Source organism: Zosterops lateralis, assembly GCF_965231275.1.
Source record: "Zosterops lateralis genome assembly, chromosome: 25".
Taxonomy (NCBI): Eukaryota; Metazoa; Chordata; class Aves; order Passeriformes; family Zosteropidae; genus Zosterops; species Zosterops lateralis.
This window is the reverse complement of record NC_139785.1, coordinates 6,873,904-6,891,816: the sequence shown is the minus strand read 5'-3', so window position 1 is coordinate 6,891,816 and position 17,913 is coordinate 6,873,904. Positions and strand designations below refer to the sequence as shown.

At 49.0% G+C, this 17,913-nt stretch overlaps 1 protein-coding gene across 2 annotated transcripts in view; it reads left to right on the top strand.

Annotated features, from left to right (window-relative positions):
* ARHGAP32 (Rho GTPase activating protein 32) overlaps positions 1-17,913 on the top strand; it is an 89,452-nt gene that overhangs the window by 27,233 nt on the left and 44,306 nt on the right. For both annotated transcript variants that reach the window (XM_083877901.1, XM_083877900.1), the window contains 5 exons: positions 3,154-3,291; positions 5,168-5,260; positions 6,720-6,842; positions 7,596-7,673; positions 13,008-13,089. In XM_083877901.1, coding sequence (XP_083734027.1) covers positions 3,154-3,291; positions 5,168-5,260; positions 6,720-6,842; positions 7,596-7,673; positions 13,008-13,089 — 514 coding nt within the window. The remainder of the gene's footprint in view (positions 1-3,153; positions 3,292-5,167; positions 5,261-6,719; positions 6,843-7,595; positions 7,674-13,007; positions 13,090-17,913) is intronic.

Genomic DNA, 17,913 nt, shown 5'->3' with positions numbered 1-17,913 from the left:
TCCCAAACCTTTCTGGCACTTGAGAATTTGCAGGGAAGGGGAGCAAGCTGTACAATTTTTATTTTGGTTTAGGGAAATCTTTGTAGCACTTTGGGTCTGGGGTGGGGCTGCTGCTGTTGCTGCTGCTTTGGCTGTGCCTCTCCAGGAGTCTGGCTGGGAGAACCCAAACTTTGCTTTTTTTTTTTCCTGTGATTTATGCTGGAAATCGAAAGGGAAGCACTAAATGCTGTCCACTTCCTTCCTTGATTGCTGCAGTGATTCCTTCCTGTAGAGTTAATTGCATCCCATGTAAATGTGGCATTAAAAAAATGTCACTCAGGTTCCAAATCTGCAAAAAACCTTTTCTTAATACAACTTGAAGTCCAGCCTAAAGCATGGGAGCTTTTTGAAATGAGTTATGGCAGGGTTAAAAATTTAGAATGTTGGTGAATACTCCCCTTTAGGGTGTTGGGGTAACATTGTTCTGGGTGGAGATGTGTGTTGTTGCTCCTGAAGTGCTGCTCTGTGCCAGCACAGCCTGGGCATGGCCACTGAGAGAGACAGGAATGGGCACCCCTGTCCCAGAAAGTGGAGGGGCAGGTGCTGAGCTCTGCTGAAAGAGGTGACAGGACCTGAGGAGCAGCTGGGGCTGTGCTGGGGAGGTTTAGGTTGGATTTAGGGAAAGGCTCTTCCCCCAGAGGGTTCAGGCACTGCCCAGGCTCCCCAGGGAATGGGCACAGCCCCGAGGCTGCCACAGCTCCAGGAGCCTTTGGACACCCAGGGGTGCCCAGGGTGGGATTGTTGGGGGTCTGGGCAGGGCCAGGAGCTGGACTGATGATCCTTGAGGGTCCAACTCAGGATATTCCATGACTCCATGATTCCCTGTGACCCTTTTGAGGAGAGCCTGATGCCCACGATCCCAGTCTGAGTGACCTGGGATGGTGATGAGGTTCTGGGCTCCAGACACCTACAGCATCCCTCTGCTGGGGCCTGGGCTGCTGGCAGGGAGAGCTCAGGGATGGCTCAGGGATGGCTCAGGGATGGGATAGCTCAGGGATGGGAGAGCTCAGGGATAGCTCAGGAATAGCTCAGGGATAGCTCAGGGATGGGATGGCTCAGGGATAGCTCAGGGATGGGATAGCTCAGGTATAGCTCAGGTATAGCTCAGGAATAGCTCAGGGATGGCTCAGGGATAGCTCAGGGATGGGCTAGCTCAGGGCTAGCTCAGGGATAGCTCAGGGATAGCTCAGGGATATCTCAGGGATATCTCAGGGATGGGATAGCTCAGGGATAGCTCAGGAATGGCTCAGGGATAGCTCAGGGATAGCTCAGGGATGGGATGGCTCAGGGATGGGATAGCTCAGGGATAGCTCAGGAATGGCTCAGGGATAGCTCAGGGATGGGGGAGCTCAGGAGAGCTCTGCTGTTGCTTAGCAGCTGCGAGCTGCAGTTTGGAGGTGCAGGAGCTGATCCCAGTTCCCTTCCCTCGCTCTGCTCTGCTGCTGCCCCTGCTCCAGGAGCCTCCCGTGGGGCCAGAGAGACCCTGCTGCTGCTCTGGGTAAGCTGTCCCTGCTCCTCCATCACCTCCCCCTGCCCCTGGCAGCCCCTGGCTGGGAGAGGCTGGTCCTGCACACCCTGGCACAGCAGGGGCTGACCCAGCTCATTTTACTCTGCATTTAACTCTTCCTGCCCTCCTTCGTGGCAACCAGACTGCAAAGCTACACCAGCCTTTAAAAGGAGATAAAATGGAGTTACTGACAGGTTTAGGATCATTTGACAAATGGTTTTGTTGTTTGGGTGGTCGTGTAGGAATGAAGTGACGGTTTGGTGGCAGAGGCAGGTCCAGGGATTTCTCAGGCTGCTGTTCCCTGTGGTGGTGACTGAACCTTGAAGGTCACACTGGCGGCTCAGTGAGAGAGCAAGAATCCCTGAATTGCAAAAGATGGAGAAATGGGGAAAGCTGACAGCTCCCTGAACAGAATTAGCCTCGCACTCCTGGTTTTATTTTTCTCCTTTAGGGAAAAAGTACAATTGCATAATGTGGAAATCCCAAATGGTTTATGCTGTGTAGGTGCCTCTTTGTAGGATTGTGAAATATGGTGATTTCTCATGAACTGAAAGCAGAGTTTATGGACACAGTCACAGTCTCTAATCATTGAGACAGAATGTGGCTGGATTGGAGGGTTTATATCTGCAATTGCCTCGCAGGCTTTGGATATTAACATAAAACTGATGCTTAGAACTTTGCTGATAAAGAAATCAGTGTAGAGGAATTGTGATTGGGAATTCACAATAGGCCATGCCTTTTGTAACCCAGAGCAATCTGGTTCCTTCATTCCTTCCTTCCTTCCACATCCCTGGAGGTGCCCAAGGCCAGGCTGGACAGGGCTTGGAGCAACCTGGGACAGGGGAACCCCCATGGCAGGGGTGGCACTGGGTGGGCTTTAAGTTCCCTCCTGTCCCAAACCCCTCTGGGATTCTGTGATTAATGACCCTCCATAAAGTGCTTTGACCTGTAAACTGCTGCATTATTACAGCATTTTTTATTGATCATAATAGGCCGTGGAGAATTTAAAAGTCACCCTTAGATATTAAAAACTTCACAAAGCAAAGTGTTTTGTGCTGCCAGAGTCCCTTCCTTGTCCTCTGGAGCAGCCTGTATCTTGTCTGTGTTTTAATGGGGGAAATGATACACACTCAGGAATAAATCTGCAGCCAGAGTTGTTCATCATGGATTGTTTTCATAATTTAGCTGAAGGTTTGCCTGGGGCACCTGGCAGAAATTTTGCAAGCTTCAATCCTGCCTTCAGATCTCTGGGTTTATAAGCTTCTATCTGTTTGGGATCTGATTTCACGCTGTTTATACAAGCACTTGGTGATTTACATTTGTGCAAGGACACCTTGTGTAGGAGAACGCTACAAAATCCCTCAAAGACAGGTGGAAGTTAAAGCTCTGGATGGGTCTCACCATGCTGGGCCACATCCAAACCTGTGGTTTAATAATTAAAACAGCACCACTAACAGCTGGTTGGAGCACGAATGGCGGCTGCAAATAAATTAAAACATGAAAACGTTACTCAGGCACCTCAATTGCTTTCTGAAAAAAATGCATTTTCTGCTGAGATTTGCAGTGCTGGGGCACTGCTGACAGCCTGGCTGTGTTTGTGTGTGCAGGGCAGGAGCTGGATCGTGAAGAGGAGCTATGAGGATTTCCGGGTGCTGGACAAACACCTCCACCTGTGCATCTACGACCGGCGCTTCTCGCAGCTGGCGGAGCTGCCCCGCTCCGATGCCCTGAAGGACAGCCCCGAGGTAAAGGGCCCCCCTGGGCACCCAGGGCTCAGCCTCCACCCAGCCACTGGGGTCTGCTCAGGGAATGGCCTCCAAGGGAGGTTTAGTTGGATTTCTGGGACAGTTTCTTCTTGGAAGGGGCTGCCCAGGACATGGTGGAGTTGCCATCCCTGGACGTGTTCACAAGTGTGTGGATGTGGCACTTGGGGACATGGTTTAGGTGTTTTCCAGCCTCAGCAATTCCATGTGTTTCTAGTACAGAGGAGTTTTAATTCATCCTGGGTTACATTTGAAAGTCAGTGTTTTCCACCCTTAATTTCAGTGATCCAAAGGGAAATGCCCTGCAAGTTCAGACAATTTAATTCAGCTCCTGACTCTGCAGTGGTATTTGAGTGTCAGGAAAGCAGCTGTCCTCTGGTACCTCAGTTGTGAATTTGGTTTTGTCTTTGGAAACTCTGTCAGTGATTTCCTGGCTTAGTATTACCAACTGAGCATTCCCAGGAAATCATTCCCAGTCTGAGGCTGCAGCAGTGCAAGAGCCATCCCATTTGGAGTGCTGGGCTGTCATTTTTAACTGAGTGTTCCTGAAGTGTTTTTAAGAGCATTTGTATTAGTGTGTTGTTTAAAAAGCTCTTTTTCCTCAAAGAGGGTTTTTGTTTTTTTTTTCTCAAAGAGACACTTTTCATTTCTTGCCTTACTGTCTTCACTCGGAGTATGATGAGCTGAAATTACCACAGCTTCTCACTGCTGGTAATTGAAAGGTTTATTCGTGTCCAGAAAAATCTCCTGGAAAGCAGCAGGTGAATCTTGCTGCATCATTTTGGAGGACGTGGACACTGAAATTAGAACCCCCAGGAATTTCACAGGGTGTTTGCCATGGAATTCAAGGAGCTGATCATGCAGCCCCATCACTCAGCAGAGTCTGATTTATCACTTTGGCTTCACACGGGATTTCTGGGGAGGATTTAAAGTTTAAATTCAGCAGAAGCAGCAATATTCAGGAAAATGAATTCCTGGTTTATTTTTAATTATATTTTAGCCATTCCTATCTCTTGCATCCTTACTTGTACCATTGATTTAAGTGGACTTTAGAGCCTGAAAATCTGCATTCTGTCTGCAGGCTCAGAGGATGTGAAGATGCTGAACAGCTCTGCTGCTGTGTGAAACGTAACTCTGCAGCTGTGGGGTGTCTCATCATATATTTTTTATTTTGAATTGGCCACACTGGAGCAGATGTTTGAGGAGAACAATGTTTTAAAGAGCCCGACAGATCCTGGGCCACAATGCTGCTTTTATACCACTGTCACTGCGAGACTTTGGAAAGACCTCAGTGGTTTCTCTGTAATAAAAACCAGTTTAGTGTTACAGAAGGGACGTGGCAAAGTGTATTTTTAAACCCCTCTGCTACTGCTTCAGATATTACACTTTGGCCAGGGGGTCAGTCTGAGCTGCCACATCCTTAAGGCTGTGCCAGTGTGTGGAAGTGTTGGCCAGGGGTTTGTTCACTGGGTGGTCTCAGGGGTGTTTGGTGGCCCCGAGACACAGGAGTTGTTTGTGTGTGAGGTCCATGATGAGGGGAAGGTTTAGATTTAAGGTGTCTTGAAAGGGAAGTTACAAAAATCTGCACGAATCTTACACAATGATAATAATAACAAAATTATTACTTTCACAGAGAACTGCTTCTTTACCTTTTCTTCCTCTGTAACCATTATAACCCTGCGTGCAGCTTTCTATCCTTCAAATGACAGAAATACATTTATTTACAGAAGGGAACACACCTCTGTAACTCTTGTCTGTGGCAGTGGGTGATTCCTGGTGTTCCCTGAGCCTGCAGGAGGCTCTCCAGAGGAAGGAGCACTAACAGAGGCTCTGTGTGTGTGTGTGTGTTTGTGTCCAGCTGGTCACCCAGATGCTGATGGCTTACCTGGCTCGGCTCTCCAACATCGCCGGCAACAAGATCAACTGTGGCCCTGCCCTCACGTGGATGGAGGTACAGCACAAACCCCGAGTGTTCCCTGTTTCCTGGCCTTGGGAATGCAGCAGGCACACCCTGCTCCTTCTAGACACTGAAATTCTATCCTGAGAGCTTTATTTCCCCTGTTACCAGCACACAAAAGGTGCAGGACACACCAAATCAGAACCAATATTAACAGTATAGATTTTTTTCCTTGTTACCTGGATTTTGTGTCTCAGAAACATATTGACCTGCTGGTATTCACAAATGGAGGAGGTGGCAGTCCCAGTGGGCTGCTGGGAATGCTGGATTTAGGGCTGGATCTCCCAGTGAGGGGCTGCAGAAGGCTCACTCATTTCAAAGCTCACTTATTCCTCCTCTCCTTTTTGCCAAGGCACTGCTGCAAATGTGGCACATTTCTAAAACTCAGCTGTCTCTGTTATGGTGTTTCCCTGCTCTCGGGTTTTTTTTCAAATCATTTTTCCCTGTGGCAGCTCCAAACCCAGTAAACACTCTGTGCTGCTGTTGTCTCCCCTGCAGACAGAGGTGGCCTTGTGCTTGCAGCGGCACAGTTTGTGTGTTGTGAGCTGCAGCTGCAGCTCTGCTTTCAGCTTTAATGGTCCTGTAGCCTTTAAACAATGGCCCTCCTGGGGAGGAGGGCAGGGAGGGCTGGGTGAGTGTCCAGCTGTCCCTGCTCAGGCTGCCTGCAGACGTGTGCCTTCCCTCTCTGCACACCAGGAATAGAAGCAGCTATTAATAGACCCTGCTGCAGCTCCTTTTCCAACGGTTCTGATAAGGATTGAGTGTGATTTCCTGCCATTTCCCCCGCTGATATCCTCCTCACCCTGAGATCTTTTGGGATGAGGAAAATCCTGGAAAGCAGCAAAGGGAGGGAGGAAGTTGTGGAGAGAAATAAGACACAGAATTCACAGCAGCAGAGCAGGGCTGGGGATCACAGCAAACCCAGTGCAGGTGCAGTGCAGAATAACCTTTGTGACTCACTGAGAACCCTGCAGAATTCTGCACAGAAATCTGGGGGTTTTGGAAGTAGGCTGATCATTGCAAAGGAGGGGTGAATGTTTTCTTAAAAAAAAAAAAGAAAAATTAAGGGTGGGAGAAAATGGAAAGCAGCATTAGATTTTGGTTTGACAGCATTTTCTCCTCCCCTCAGTACCTCCAGCATTAATTCCACCTTGTAGGGGATTTTTGTAGCACATCTGCACTGCCATGGGAAACCACCATGGTTTGGTGTTAAAGGGAGGTGCAGACCCTCCCTGTGAGCTCCTGTTTGCACACAAAGGTGCACCAATCCAGCCTTTCCCTCCTCAGTGGACGGGCACACCAGACCTGGAGCCCCCAGTGAGCTGTTCTGTCTGTGCTGTGCCCTCTCTCCTGGGGCCCAGGGCTGGGCTGTCTCTCTCAATCAGCCTGAAGCCTCTAAATGCTCCTCACTTGTCCTCAGCTGCCTCACAGTCCCCTGTGCTCTTTGTTTCAGATTGATAACAAGGGGAATCACCTGCTGGTCCACGAGGAATCATCCATTAACGTCCCTGCTATTGCTGCTGCCCACGTCATTAAGAGATACATTGCTCAGGCAGCAGATGAACTGTCCTTTGAGGTAAACAAAGCACTGGCATTCCTTGTGCTCAGCCACAGATGAGTGTAATCTGTTTGTCTGGGCCTGTGTGCCCACCAGGAATATGTCCAGACACTTCCACAGTGTTTTGTGAGGTGAAGCTTGGAAGATTGGGTTAAATACTGGATCTGCAGTGAGTTGGATAGGGGCAGCTGTTCAGTCATCTTTAAAGTACAGCTTTACTTGGCATTAGTATCTTCAATTAACCAGCTCCTGCCAGCTCCTCTGGGTGGCCCTGAGCAGAGCCCAGGTGTTTTCTGTCCAGGGTGATGTCCCTGTGTGTGTGGACACAAGTTCCATTTCCCCTTGCCCAGGTTACCCCACTGGGTTCCTCTGAGCAAGGCCCTGTCAATAACCATGTTCAAGAGCTTCTACTCCCATGAAAAGTAAAGGACCAGACTGGCAAAGGATTGCTGCCATGGAGACACATGGACAGGGCAGGGAGTAAAAATCAGCTCAGCCACTTGAGGAGATTTTCCCAGGTGTTTGAGACCATCACTGCAGTTTATTGAGAACCCTTCTGTACCCCTTGCCAGGGCTCTTCAGGCCCTTTTCCTCAGGAGCAGCTGTGCCCTGTGCTGGATAATCCAGGAACTCTTCCACGTCACAGCTTGGCTTGGCAAAGGCAGATGTGCAGCTGCTCCAGGGTTTTGCAGTTTTTTGCACTGCTCAGACTGTGGTTGTTGGAGCTGTGCTCTCCTCCTGGCCGTGGCTGATGCTGTTACTGTTTTGCAGGTGGGGGACATTGTGTCTGTCATCGACATGCCACCGAAGGAGCTGACCTCGTGGTGGAGGGGAAAACACGGGTTCCAGGTAGGGACCAGCTCAGCCACAGCAGTGGGACTGGAATAAGGGCAGGAACCTCAGGGCTTGTCCTGGAGCTGCTCTGCCTGCCCAGGGTGGCTCAGGGGAGTGGGCAGGGTGTCCCTCCCTCCCCTGGTGTCAGGGGACTCCCCTTCTCTGGGTCTGGAGCAGACACAGGGTCTCCACTGGAGTTTCCTTCTCCCTCCCCACGGGCAGGAGGGCTGGCCATGGCCTGTGATGGGCTCTGGGAGCTTCTGCCGCACCCCCTGCAAGGCCACTGACACTGTTACTCACATCATCCCCTTCCTTCCAGCAGCTGAAACCAGATCAGGCAGAACAGAGAGGGTTTGGAGAATTCCAGCTGATGAGACAGTGCTGCTGACTTGGACAAGCCACCCACCCCTGCTGTGTTTGTTGTGTGGTGTCAGTGTTCTTGTCCCTGTAAATGTCACAGCACAGAGATGGAGAGTGAGTTTTCAAAGGGTCCTAAGCACACCTGGGGCTCAGGTACCAAACCTTGTGTGTTGAAATGGCACTGTCCTTCCAAGGAGTTTTTAATCCTTTAGATTTTGCCATTTGGAAATATAAAAGTTTTAAAAGTCTCTTTTAACCAAGCAAACCCCAGAGGCACTGGGGGCTGGGGGTACTGAATGTGCCATCTCACATTTCAGCTTTCAGCTACAGGGATTTCCATCTGCAGCTGCTGTGAGTGGGTGGGATGAGGAGTTTGCTCTGCAGAGGCTCAGGACTGACCAGACACTTGTGTAACTTGGCATGGAAAGTCTTCTCAAGGCTCCTCAGGTTCCCCCTGACAGACCTTTCTGTGCCAGCCCCAGGCTGTGGCCCAGCTGCTGTCAGTGCCCAGAGGCTGCATCTCCCAGTCCCAGCAGGATGTGGTTACCCCACCCCAGGGCTGTGTGCTCGGCCAGGGCATGGAGACACAGCTTTTGTTGTTTTGTGTCAGCTGTGGGAGTTGAGGTGACATCTCATTTGTAAAATCAGAGCACCGTGGACATAGAACACTCGCTCTGAAATTTCACTTTCTACAGGCAACACACTGGTGCTACTTGAACAAACTTCTGCCTCTGAACTGTGTTGTGGCTTTGCTGCACTTGTGTTCTCATCACAGACGCCTTAAAGCTGAATGTGCTGTCCTGTCACAGACACACAGGATGGCTTGGGCTGGGAGGGACCCCAGACATCAGCCCTCAATCAATAAAGTGCTGTGACACTGCTTGGAACAATCAGCCTGTGCCATGATTGACTTCCAAGTGAATCAATAAAGCAAAACAAAACTACTCTGTGGTCTGTGCCTGCGTGTGGACACTTTGCACAGGTCTGGAATCCCTCTGTGGGATGTGATCAGTGTGGGCTCCCTCTGTGCCATCAGGCTGGCTGACCCTGGAGCAGCTCTGGAGAACAGCAGGGCTGTTAAAGGCACAGGGGCCAGGCAGCCCTTCTGCAGTTTGTCACAGCTCTGTACCTCTCACATCACAGTGACCTTGCTGTGCTTTCCCAGCATAAAAATATGGTGATGAGCAGACTGCCTGAAAAGGGGTTTTCTGTGTCCCTGCAGAGCCAGGCTCCTGACACAACTCATCTGAGCAGCTGCAGAAATACAGCACCATAGTCTGTCTTAACAGAAAATTAGGGGTGGAGTGATCTTGTGTCCTTAATGACAAGCAGGAGTGGTCACAGTGTGATGAGGTGACAGCCACACACCCCATGGAGGTGCAGCTCTGTGTCCCCACAGCTCCACCAGCTCAAAGTCCCAACCTGTGTGTCCAGTTTAAGGCTCATGAGCTCTACATGTACAGAACATGTACATTTTCTGCTGGAATGAAGCCTTTTGATGATACGAGCAGTGAGAATTCAGAGAAAGGGAATTTATCTCTGGTGTTGTTGCTGCACCACACCTGGAGATGAGTTACAGGCAGAAATGTCCTTGGTGGATGCTCAGAAAGAGTGTGTAGGTGAAGAATGTTGTTACAGCAGGAGGTGTAGGGACAGATGAAGCTTTGCAGCCTCTAAAGCATTTGTTAGAGGAAAACAGTTCTGTTCCTGTTTAGGAACATTGCAGTGATAGCAATCTGTTCATCCAGTCATTTGAATTAATAGAATAAATCAACAGAGCCCCTCTTGCCAGTTGTGATTCTGAGAGCAGATAAAAGGAGAAGGTCCTGCCACCAAATGTTTGGACAGCTTGTGCTGTTATTGCTTAGGGTTTTGCTTCATGTTAGGGAAGGAGCAGGATTTCATCAACCAACCACAGCTTCCATTATAAATCATGTTTTGATAGGAGGAGGGCAAGAACAGGGGGGAAAAAAATGTTTTGCTGAAAAGAGAATAAAATGACTTCTTGACTTAAAGGAACTGCCTGTCTTTGTGCATTTGAAGCAGCTGTGAGTTGTGCATGGCCAGGCAGAAGTGCCCTCACCCCAGCCTGTCCTGCAGCCCCTGGGGTCATGGGAGGGCTGTGATGGGGAGCTGGAGGCAGCTCTGCAGGTGAGAGCCAAAAACCAGCTCTGAAGGTGCAGGCACCTGCAGCTTGGATTCAGCATGGAAATCAGAGTGTTCCTGCAGCCAGAGCTGTCCCTCAGGGGTGACTCACTGGCTTTGTGTCCATGACACTCCCCTGGCACGGTGCCTGTGCTCTCTGCACACCTGAGGTCGCTGCACTGCAACACCCCTAATCCTGTGTGAGCCAAACAACCCATGAGGCTTCTTGGCATTTGCTCTGCTTAAAGTAAAATGATTTTTAAGACATTTTTCCTCAAGCCTTTTTCATCTCCCAATGCCCTCAGTATGAGTCAGTGCTTTCTCTGTAAAAATGTTACCTAAATTACAGCCACCTCCACATTACCAGCCTTCAGCCCTCTTTGTTCTGCTCTGCTGTTGCTTCGTGCTTTGTCTTTTCAATCAGTAGCTCTGTGTCAGGGAGCTGAGTCACTGGGATCAGGCCCTTGTTTGATGGACAACTGCCTTTGGTTGTCCTGAATTATTCTGGTTTTTGGGAACAGTTTCCTGAGGTGCAGAATTACCCCACAGCCTGCAGGGCTGGACAGACCCAGGGTGTGCAGCCAGGGCAGCTGAGCTGGTTTGAACCAGGCTGTGACTGCAGCAGCTTCAGCTGGTTCTGACACTGCAGGTCCCAGTTCACAGAGCCCCAGGAGGGGTTGGGTTGGGTTGGGTTGGGTTGGGTTGGGTTGGGAGGAACCTCAGGGACCACCCAGTCCCCCCCTCCCCTGGGCAGGGACACTTTCCCCCTCTGTCCCAGGCTGCCCCAAGCCCTGCCCAGCCTGGCCTTGGGCACTCCCAGGGATCAGGGGCAGCTGCTCTGGGCACCCTGTGCCAGCTGGAACCACCTGGCAGGGAAGAAGTTATTCCCAATATCCAATATCTAAACCCCATCCAGCCCTGCCCTCTGGCAGTGGGAGCCATTCCCTGTGTCCTGCCATTCCATCCTTGTCCCCAGTCCCTCTCCAGCTCTCTGCTTTCCCAAATGCTGCTGGCACCAGTCAGGAATGGACTATCAACAGGTGCCATCCCACACAGGCATTTTTTTCCTGAATAAAAGAAATCAAAATAAATTTTTGGGCCAGGAGTTCAACTCTCTTTAACAGGAGCTGAGGATAAGAGGAGAAACAATCCTGTTCCTCCTGTCAGTGGTGCCCTAAAGGTGAAGAGCATTTCAGCAGGGACTCCCTTGGGAATGAGGTGGGGGTGTCCTGCTCTCTGTGTCTTGGCAAAGGCTCAGGGGAAATTCTGCACAGGAAGGCCAAACAAGCCATAGCAAATTGCAGTTCCCTTGTCAGGATTTGCTAGACTGTCAATGGATTTAAAAGGAAAAGAGAAAAAAAAATTGACTAGAATTGAATCCACACTTTATATTATGTCAAACCTGAAAAACAAATCCAAATGCCTCAATGTTTCATTTGCCATTTACCTTGCTGGTACTTCCTCATTTGTTTGAATTCCCTGCCCATAAACTGAAAATTATCATTGTTACTCTGACTTTTCCCCTTAAAGCCTCTTGTGCCCTCCAGTTTTAGCAGCCACTGGCAGGGAAGTGAGAAGATAAAGCTGTAGTAGGTGTTGGAGAGCAGTTCTCGTGCAGAGCATCCTGTACCTTCCTCCTCTGGTGGAGTGGAAATATCTGTAGTGATACAGTGGACCTTTAGATGACCTTGCATTTATCTAAATATACACCACTGGCTATTCATTTTCCCACGTTGCCAAATCCTTTAATCCTGGCTCAGGCTCAAATAGTGCCTTGCTACATCTGTTGAGATTAACTCTTGGACTAAACTCATTTATTTATACAAAATCATAGAAAACTTCCCCTGGGAGGAGGAGTAGCATCTTTTAAGTGAGTGGGAATGAGGCACAAGTTGTGGGTTGTATCCCCAACAAGGATCTCCTGGGGATCTTGCAAGAAAAGTTAGAATAAATAAGTCTGAAAATGTAATTAATTTCTAGCAATGAGTTGTCATCAGGGAGCCAGCACAATTCTTTGCCTCTAAAAATCCATTGTAATTATTGGTGTGAATGTGGCAAAGGTGATACATGGAGAGCAGGTAGAATGTTGGATTTGGGGGAGTTCTGGGATACCTGGGAGCAGTGACAAAACCATCCAGGGTCTGTCAGTTCTGCCCTGCTCAGATGAGGAGTCTGGGGAGGTGTTGGTGCCTGAGTTACGTCTCATAAACAAGAGCTGAGGGTGAGAAACACGGAGAAAAGGTGGGAAAAGATGGACTGTGGATTAAAGTTACCAAAGTCTGCTCTGGTCTGACTTTCACCTGGGATGAGAGTAAGAAGAAAGATGCTGGGAAATAAGAGAGAAAGTGGGGATGCAGGGAAATACCAAATTCCTCTGTGGTCACAGCTTAGGCTGAATCTTCAGACAGGGAAAGGGAGATAATTTCATTTCTTCCCAGGTACAGCAGCACCTCTTGAGTGGCAGGGGAATGTCTGCAGACACATCCTGCTCCAGGAAAACATCAGAATCCTTCCCACAGCCTTTAACTCTTACCCTGGTTTAGAGGGACTCTGCAGCCTTTTGCCTTTGAGGGGCTGCAGGGAGAAATGCTGAATTACAGGTCAGTGCAGGGACAGTGCAAATTAACATTTACAGTTAATGACTCCAGGACCCTGCAGTGCCTTGGGCTCTCAGGCTGTTCCCTCTCAGGCTGTGGCAGCAGAGCAGAACCTGCACTTGTCAACCACTGCTGGTCCTTTGGTGCTGGGTAATGTCAGGGAGGGTCAGGCAGGGGGAGTGAGGGGAGATGGTGGTTGGACAGTTCAGCTCATAACACTCCATTCCCTCTTTCTGTTTCACTCCAGGTTGGATTCTTTCCCAGTGAATGTGTTGAGCTCATCAATGACAAAGTCCCTCAGTCCGTGACCAATTCGGTGCCAAAACCAGGTGTGTAAATCAGCTTTTTTTTTTGATGCAATGAACTGGACTGGAGTTCTCTATGTGTGTTCCATGTTTAATAACCTCCTTCACACGTGTCATGAGTGTTGATCATCCCCTCACTCCTCTCTCTGTGTGTCAGTCACCACACGGTGCCCCTCTCTGGGCAGTTCCCACTCTTGAGTGTCTTTCACCTGTACAGATTTGTGTCAATGCCCACTCCTGCCTGCCTGGAAGGGTTTAAGAATTTCAAGACACTTTGAGCAGTCTGCAATGAGAGATTCCATGAAACATCCCAGTTCTGGGTGACCAAGGGAGTGTTGCATGTCAGGATTTTTTATACAGAACAAAGATGAGCAGGAATGTTTGTGCTGATCAGATGGAACAGATCACCTTGGTGCTGCTCCTTTCTGCTTGAGGATAAACAGAGGAAGTTGGATGTAACAGAATTGGAATGCTGGTTGCTTGTGCTCTGGGTACAGGGCTCCATCTGCTTCCTCCTGCCTTCTGGACAGTTCTGTATTGGAGGAAAAACAGGCAAATTAACCCAAAGTTCTGCTGAAGGAAGGAAAAATAAACAGAGAATGGGATTTTGGATCTGACTCTGCTGCCAACCTTCCCATCCTTTCAATGTGTTCTGGAAGTGATTGGCATTAGGTGTGCTGGCATAACTGACATCTCTGTAAAATTTGCTGCTGGGGAAGCTGAAATTTAAAAAAAATGTTCTCTATATTCATATAGGTAAAGATATTTCTATATATCTTTAATATTGAGAAGAAGATTGAGTGTTCTGTTCTTTCTTAAAATGTTAAGCAGCTGGGAAATGGTGTTGAACTGGTTCTCTTCTCATCCCTCTGCACTATTTTAATGATGTTCCTTGTCTTGGCACAGGAATGGGCATTCCCTGGATGCAGGACCTGCCTGTGCCCAGTCACTGCCCCGTCAGCTAAAGCAGGAAAGGCAACTTGGAGCCTGAACACAAACAAATATTCATTGTTAAACGTGACCCTGGCAGTTCAGTGAGCTGAGCTGCTGGGAGCAGTGTCTGCTTTAGGGGGAGATAATGGAGCAGAGTGGAGGAATTGGGAGATAATGGAGCAGAGTGGAGGAACTGATTCTCTTTGGCTTCAACAACACACTGGGGAGTGGATTTCCCCCTTCAGCTCTGGGAAATGTTTGGTATAAATTCCACAAGTGCACGTCCCATGAAAAGTCCTAAGTTGGAAGATCCTGCCAAGTCCCAAAGGTGTCCCCTGACCTTCCCTGGTGGTTGTTCCATGGGAACATGAAAAGGCTTCTCTGGGAGAGCTCTACAGAGCTTTGAGATGTAAGGAGTGGTGCAGCTGGTCCTGTCATCCTGCTCCATCTCTGCACACAGAATTCCTGATCCCACTCCTTGGGAGCCTCCTTTGTGCAGTTTGGGAAGGGGCAGCACTGGCATGATGGTGGCAGGAGTCTGGAATTCCTTCCTTGGACACTGCAGGAGCTGTTGGGAGAGGAGGCAGGAAGGAGGTTCTGTAGTCAGGGAGTGCTGGATGTGGTGCTGACTCCAGGAACTCTGGCGGGATGAAAAGTGCTGTGTGAGGTGGGGGAGTGGAGGAAGGCAGGGAGGAGCTCCAGTCCCAGATGTGCCAGCACAGCCCAGGGGGTGGCAGGGGCAGGACTGAGGGGCTGGAGCACCCTGAGTGCTGCCAGATGGGAAACTGGACCTTCCCAGGGCACCTGCAGAGCCAGATGGGAATGGCATTGCTGGGGTGATGCTCTTTCCCCATATTCCTGCATTTTGTGTTTTCCAATCCACATTATGCACACTGGATATTTCTCATGCCCCTAAACACCCACATGAATTCCTTTTCTCCCTGTACCTGTATTTAAAACATCCATTTGGCTCTCCCCAAGGAACAGAGACTTTCCTAAAAGTCTCACTTGGAGCTGTTGTCCTCATTTGACATGAGCAGGGTATTTCATCTTGAATTAATGTGCAGTTTTAGGTTTGGCCTTGATGAGCTGCACTTATCAACAGGCCAACTTTGATTTCTTTAATCAAAATATGATGTGTGGAGCATCCAGGACACTGTGTATGTGCAGAGCAAAGCTCTCTGCCACGAAGGAATTTCCAAACACAGAATTCCTCGTGCTGCTTAATTGTCCCTGGATCTGGCCGGGCTGAGGAACCTAATGAAAAGCAGATGGAAAGCAGGGAACTTCCTGCCCTGGGTTTCTATTATTATTTCTAATTAGAGGGTTTGATGTGCACGAGGGATGGGGACAGCAGTTTAATGGAGCCATAAAATACTGCAGTGGTCTCTAGTGCAGGGCAGTGACTGCAGCTCATGGGGATGGAACACAGGGAAGGGCAGAGGAGGGCTGGGCTTGAGGGCAAACTCTGCTTTTGGAAACAATATTTTCATGGGCTGTGGCAGGACGTGCTTTGTACCAGCAGTGATGGAGCCAGGCCTGGGGCTGGGGATGGGAAATGGGCCTTACAGGAAATCTGCCCTTTTTATTCACTTCTGAGCAGTCAGAGGCAGATGAGAGAATATCAGCTCTGCCCCAGGTACCTCTCCAATATATTGGACACTAAAGTTTGGAGTCAGGAGAAGGAAGGTTCCTGTTAAAAGGAGAAGGAAGGTTCCTGTTAAGAGGTGTTTTCCCTCCTCTGTTGGACTAAGCCTCTGCCCTCTGTTTCATGTTCAGCCCTGTAATAAAATGTTTGTATTTTTTTCCCCAGCTGGGATGCAAATGCTTTCCTGACTGTTTCTATTTATGTAAAAAACCCTGTGAAGATCAAGGAAGGTTATGTGGGCTCATCCAATCCCACGTTTCTTGAACTCTTTCCTTTTCTCTAAATTCTCCCAGTATTCCTAGTGGGATACAATACTCTAATGATAATTTTTTAGCCTAACATATTATATTGGATTGATATCTACTATTTCATATTTAATATTATCAACTTAGCTGAATTTCAGTGCCAGAATAGATGGAATCAGCAGGGTTTGGATTTGGGATAAATCAGGGAGAGTGAAGTGAAGCTCCATCCACTGCACATACCCAAACCCCAGGAGGCAGGGAATGCTGGAACTGGGATGGAGGTTTTCACAATGAGGGCAGATTTTATTGCTGTGACTGGCCATGGCCACTGATAAATAACCTGACAGAAAAATTTGGGAGGAATCAGAATAGTGAATCTTGTAAGATCCAGGGAGTTCCCTTTGGGGGCATAAATGTGGAGAAAATATTTTTCTTAATGTTTTTCCATTTGTATAGTCAAGTTCCTTGGATCTCTGAGCCCTTCAGAGATGCAGTTTCTGCCAAGGATCAGCAGCAGTTAAATTCAGATTACACAGGGAGGCTTTAGCCTGTCTGTTTTTTCAGGCAGGCTTTTTTGTTAGGTTTTTAACACAAAAACAAGGGATGGCCACATTTCTGGTTATTTAATGCAAGTGGTCAGTGTTGAGTCCTGCTCCTCCCTGAGCTGTGAGAAGGAAGATTCTGACAGCAGAGCAGCTCTAATATTTCCCCTCAAAGCCATGAGGCTTATTAGTGGTTCTGCTTGTTTTTCCTGTGAAATGAATTCCTTGTGACAGCCCTGTCCCTTTGTGAGTCACAGAACTGCCACAGGGATGACAAACCTGGCTGTGGCTGCTCCAGGAGCAGCACTGGAGAGCTGGGGAGCCACATCCTGCCCTGCCTGGGCACCCCTGGGCACCCCTGGGCTCTGGGGCTGGGTGATGTTGTTCCTGTCCCCCACAGGTCATGGCTGCAGGAATTCCAATACCAGGAATTTAGAAATATTTGTGTGTTTTAAGTATGGAGGGTTTGAGGTCCTGTTCAGGAGAAAGTTCCTTTCTGGGCTCATTTAGGCACTGAAATTGTTCTTTGGGCTCAGATGAATGAGCTGAACCCTGGGCAGAGAGACAGGGGCTGGAAGAGAGTTTTGTAGCTGGGACAAAGTGCCCAAACCTCTGGTGTCCCAGCAAAGGTTGTTCCTGTGTGAGCTGTGCTCTGTTAAAATCACTGATTTCTCTTCCAGCATTTGTCAACACAAAATGGCACCTATTTAATATCATTTTTAATACTCTTTTTACAGTGAAAACTCTGTTTAGGGTGGTCTGTGCACAGCATCCCAGAATCCCAGACTGGTTTGGGTGGAAGGGAGCCTAAAGATCATCTGGTTCCCCCCACTGCCATGGGCAGGGCTGGAATTGGGAATTTGGGGAGCACCCACTGTGCTCAGTCCTGAGCCAGCTCCAGGCACCAGCACCATCCCCCTCATCCCCAGCAGCTCAGTTTGCCAGGGGTTGGGTGTTCACTCTGCTTAGTTCAGCTCCCCTCATCGTTTTTGCTGTGGGCTCAGTGGATCCCCTCCCTCAGGCTCCTGTTTGCACACAGACATTGATGGGCAGGAGCAGTTCAGGCCCAGAACAGCCCAGAGCTCAGCTCTGGATTTCTCCAGCTCTGTCTCTCCAGTTGCTGTCTCTCCACGTTGAGTTGTTGGTCTCCAGGAGATTTTTAACTTTGTCCTCTCTCTTGCCCTCTGCCTGTCCCTGTGCCCCCTCCCCTGGCCCCATTATCAGATCTGGAGATGGACAGTGTAAAACCAGGCTCTGCATTTGTTACCGAGGCTCTGCCCCAGCCCCAGCTGAGCTCAGGTAGAGCCTGTTCTGTCCTTACCACGTCTAACCCTGTTTGTGGTAGCAATAGCCCCCCACTAACCCCCAGCCTTGCTGGCAGAACCTAGCTGAAGTGCAATAAATAGTGAAATAGAGAATTAGTCATTTCTTTTTAATATTAAAACTTGTTGGGTAGAAAAAGCAGTACCTGGTTTGAGAA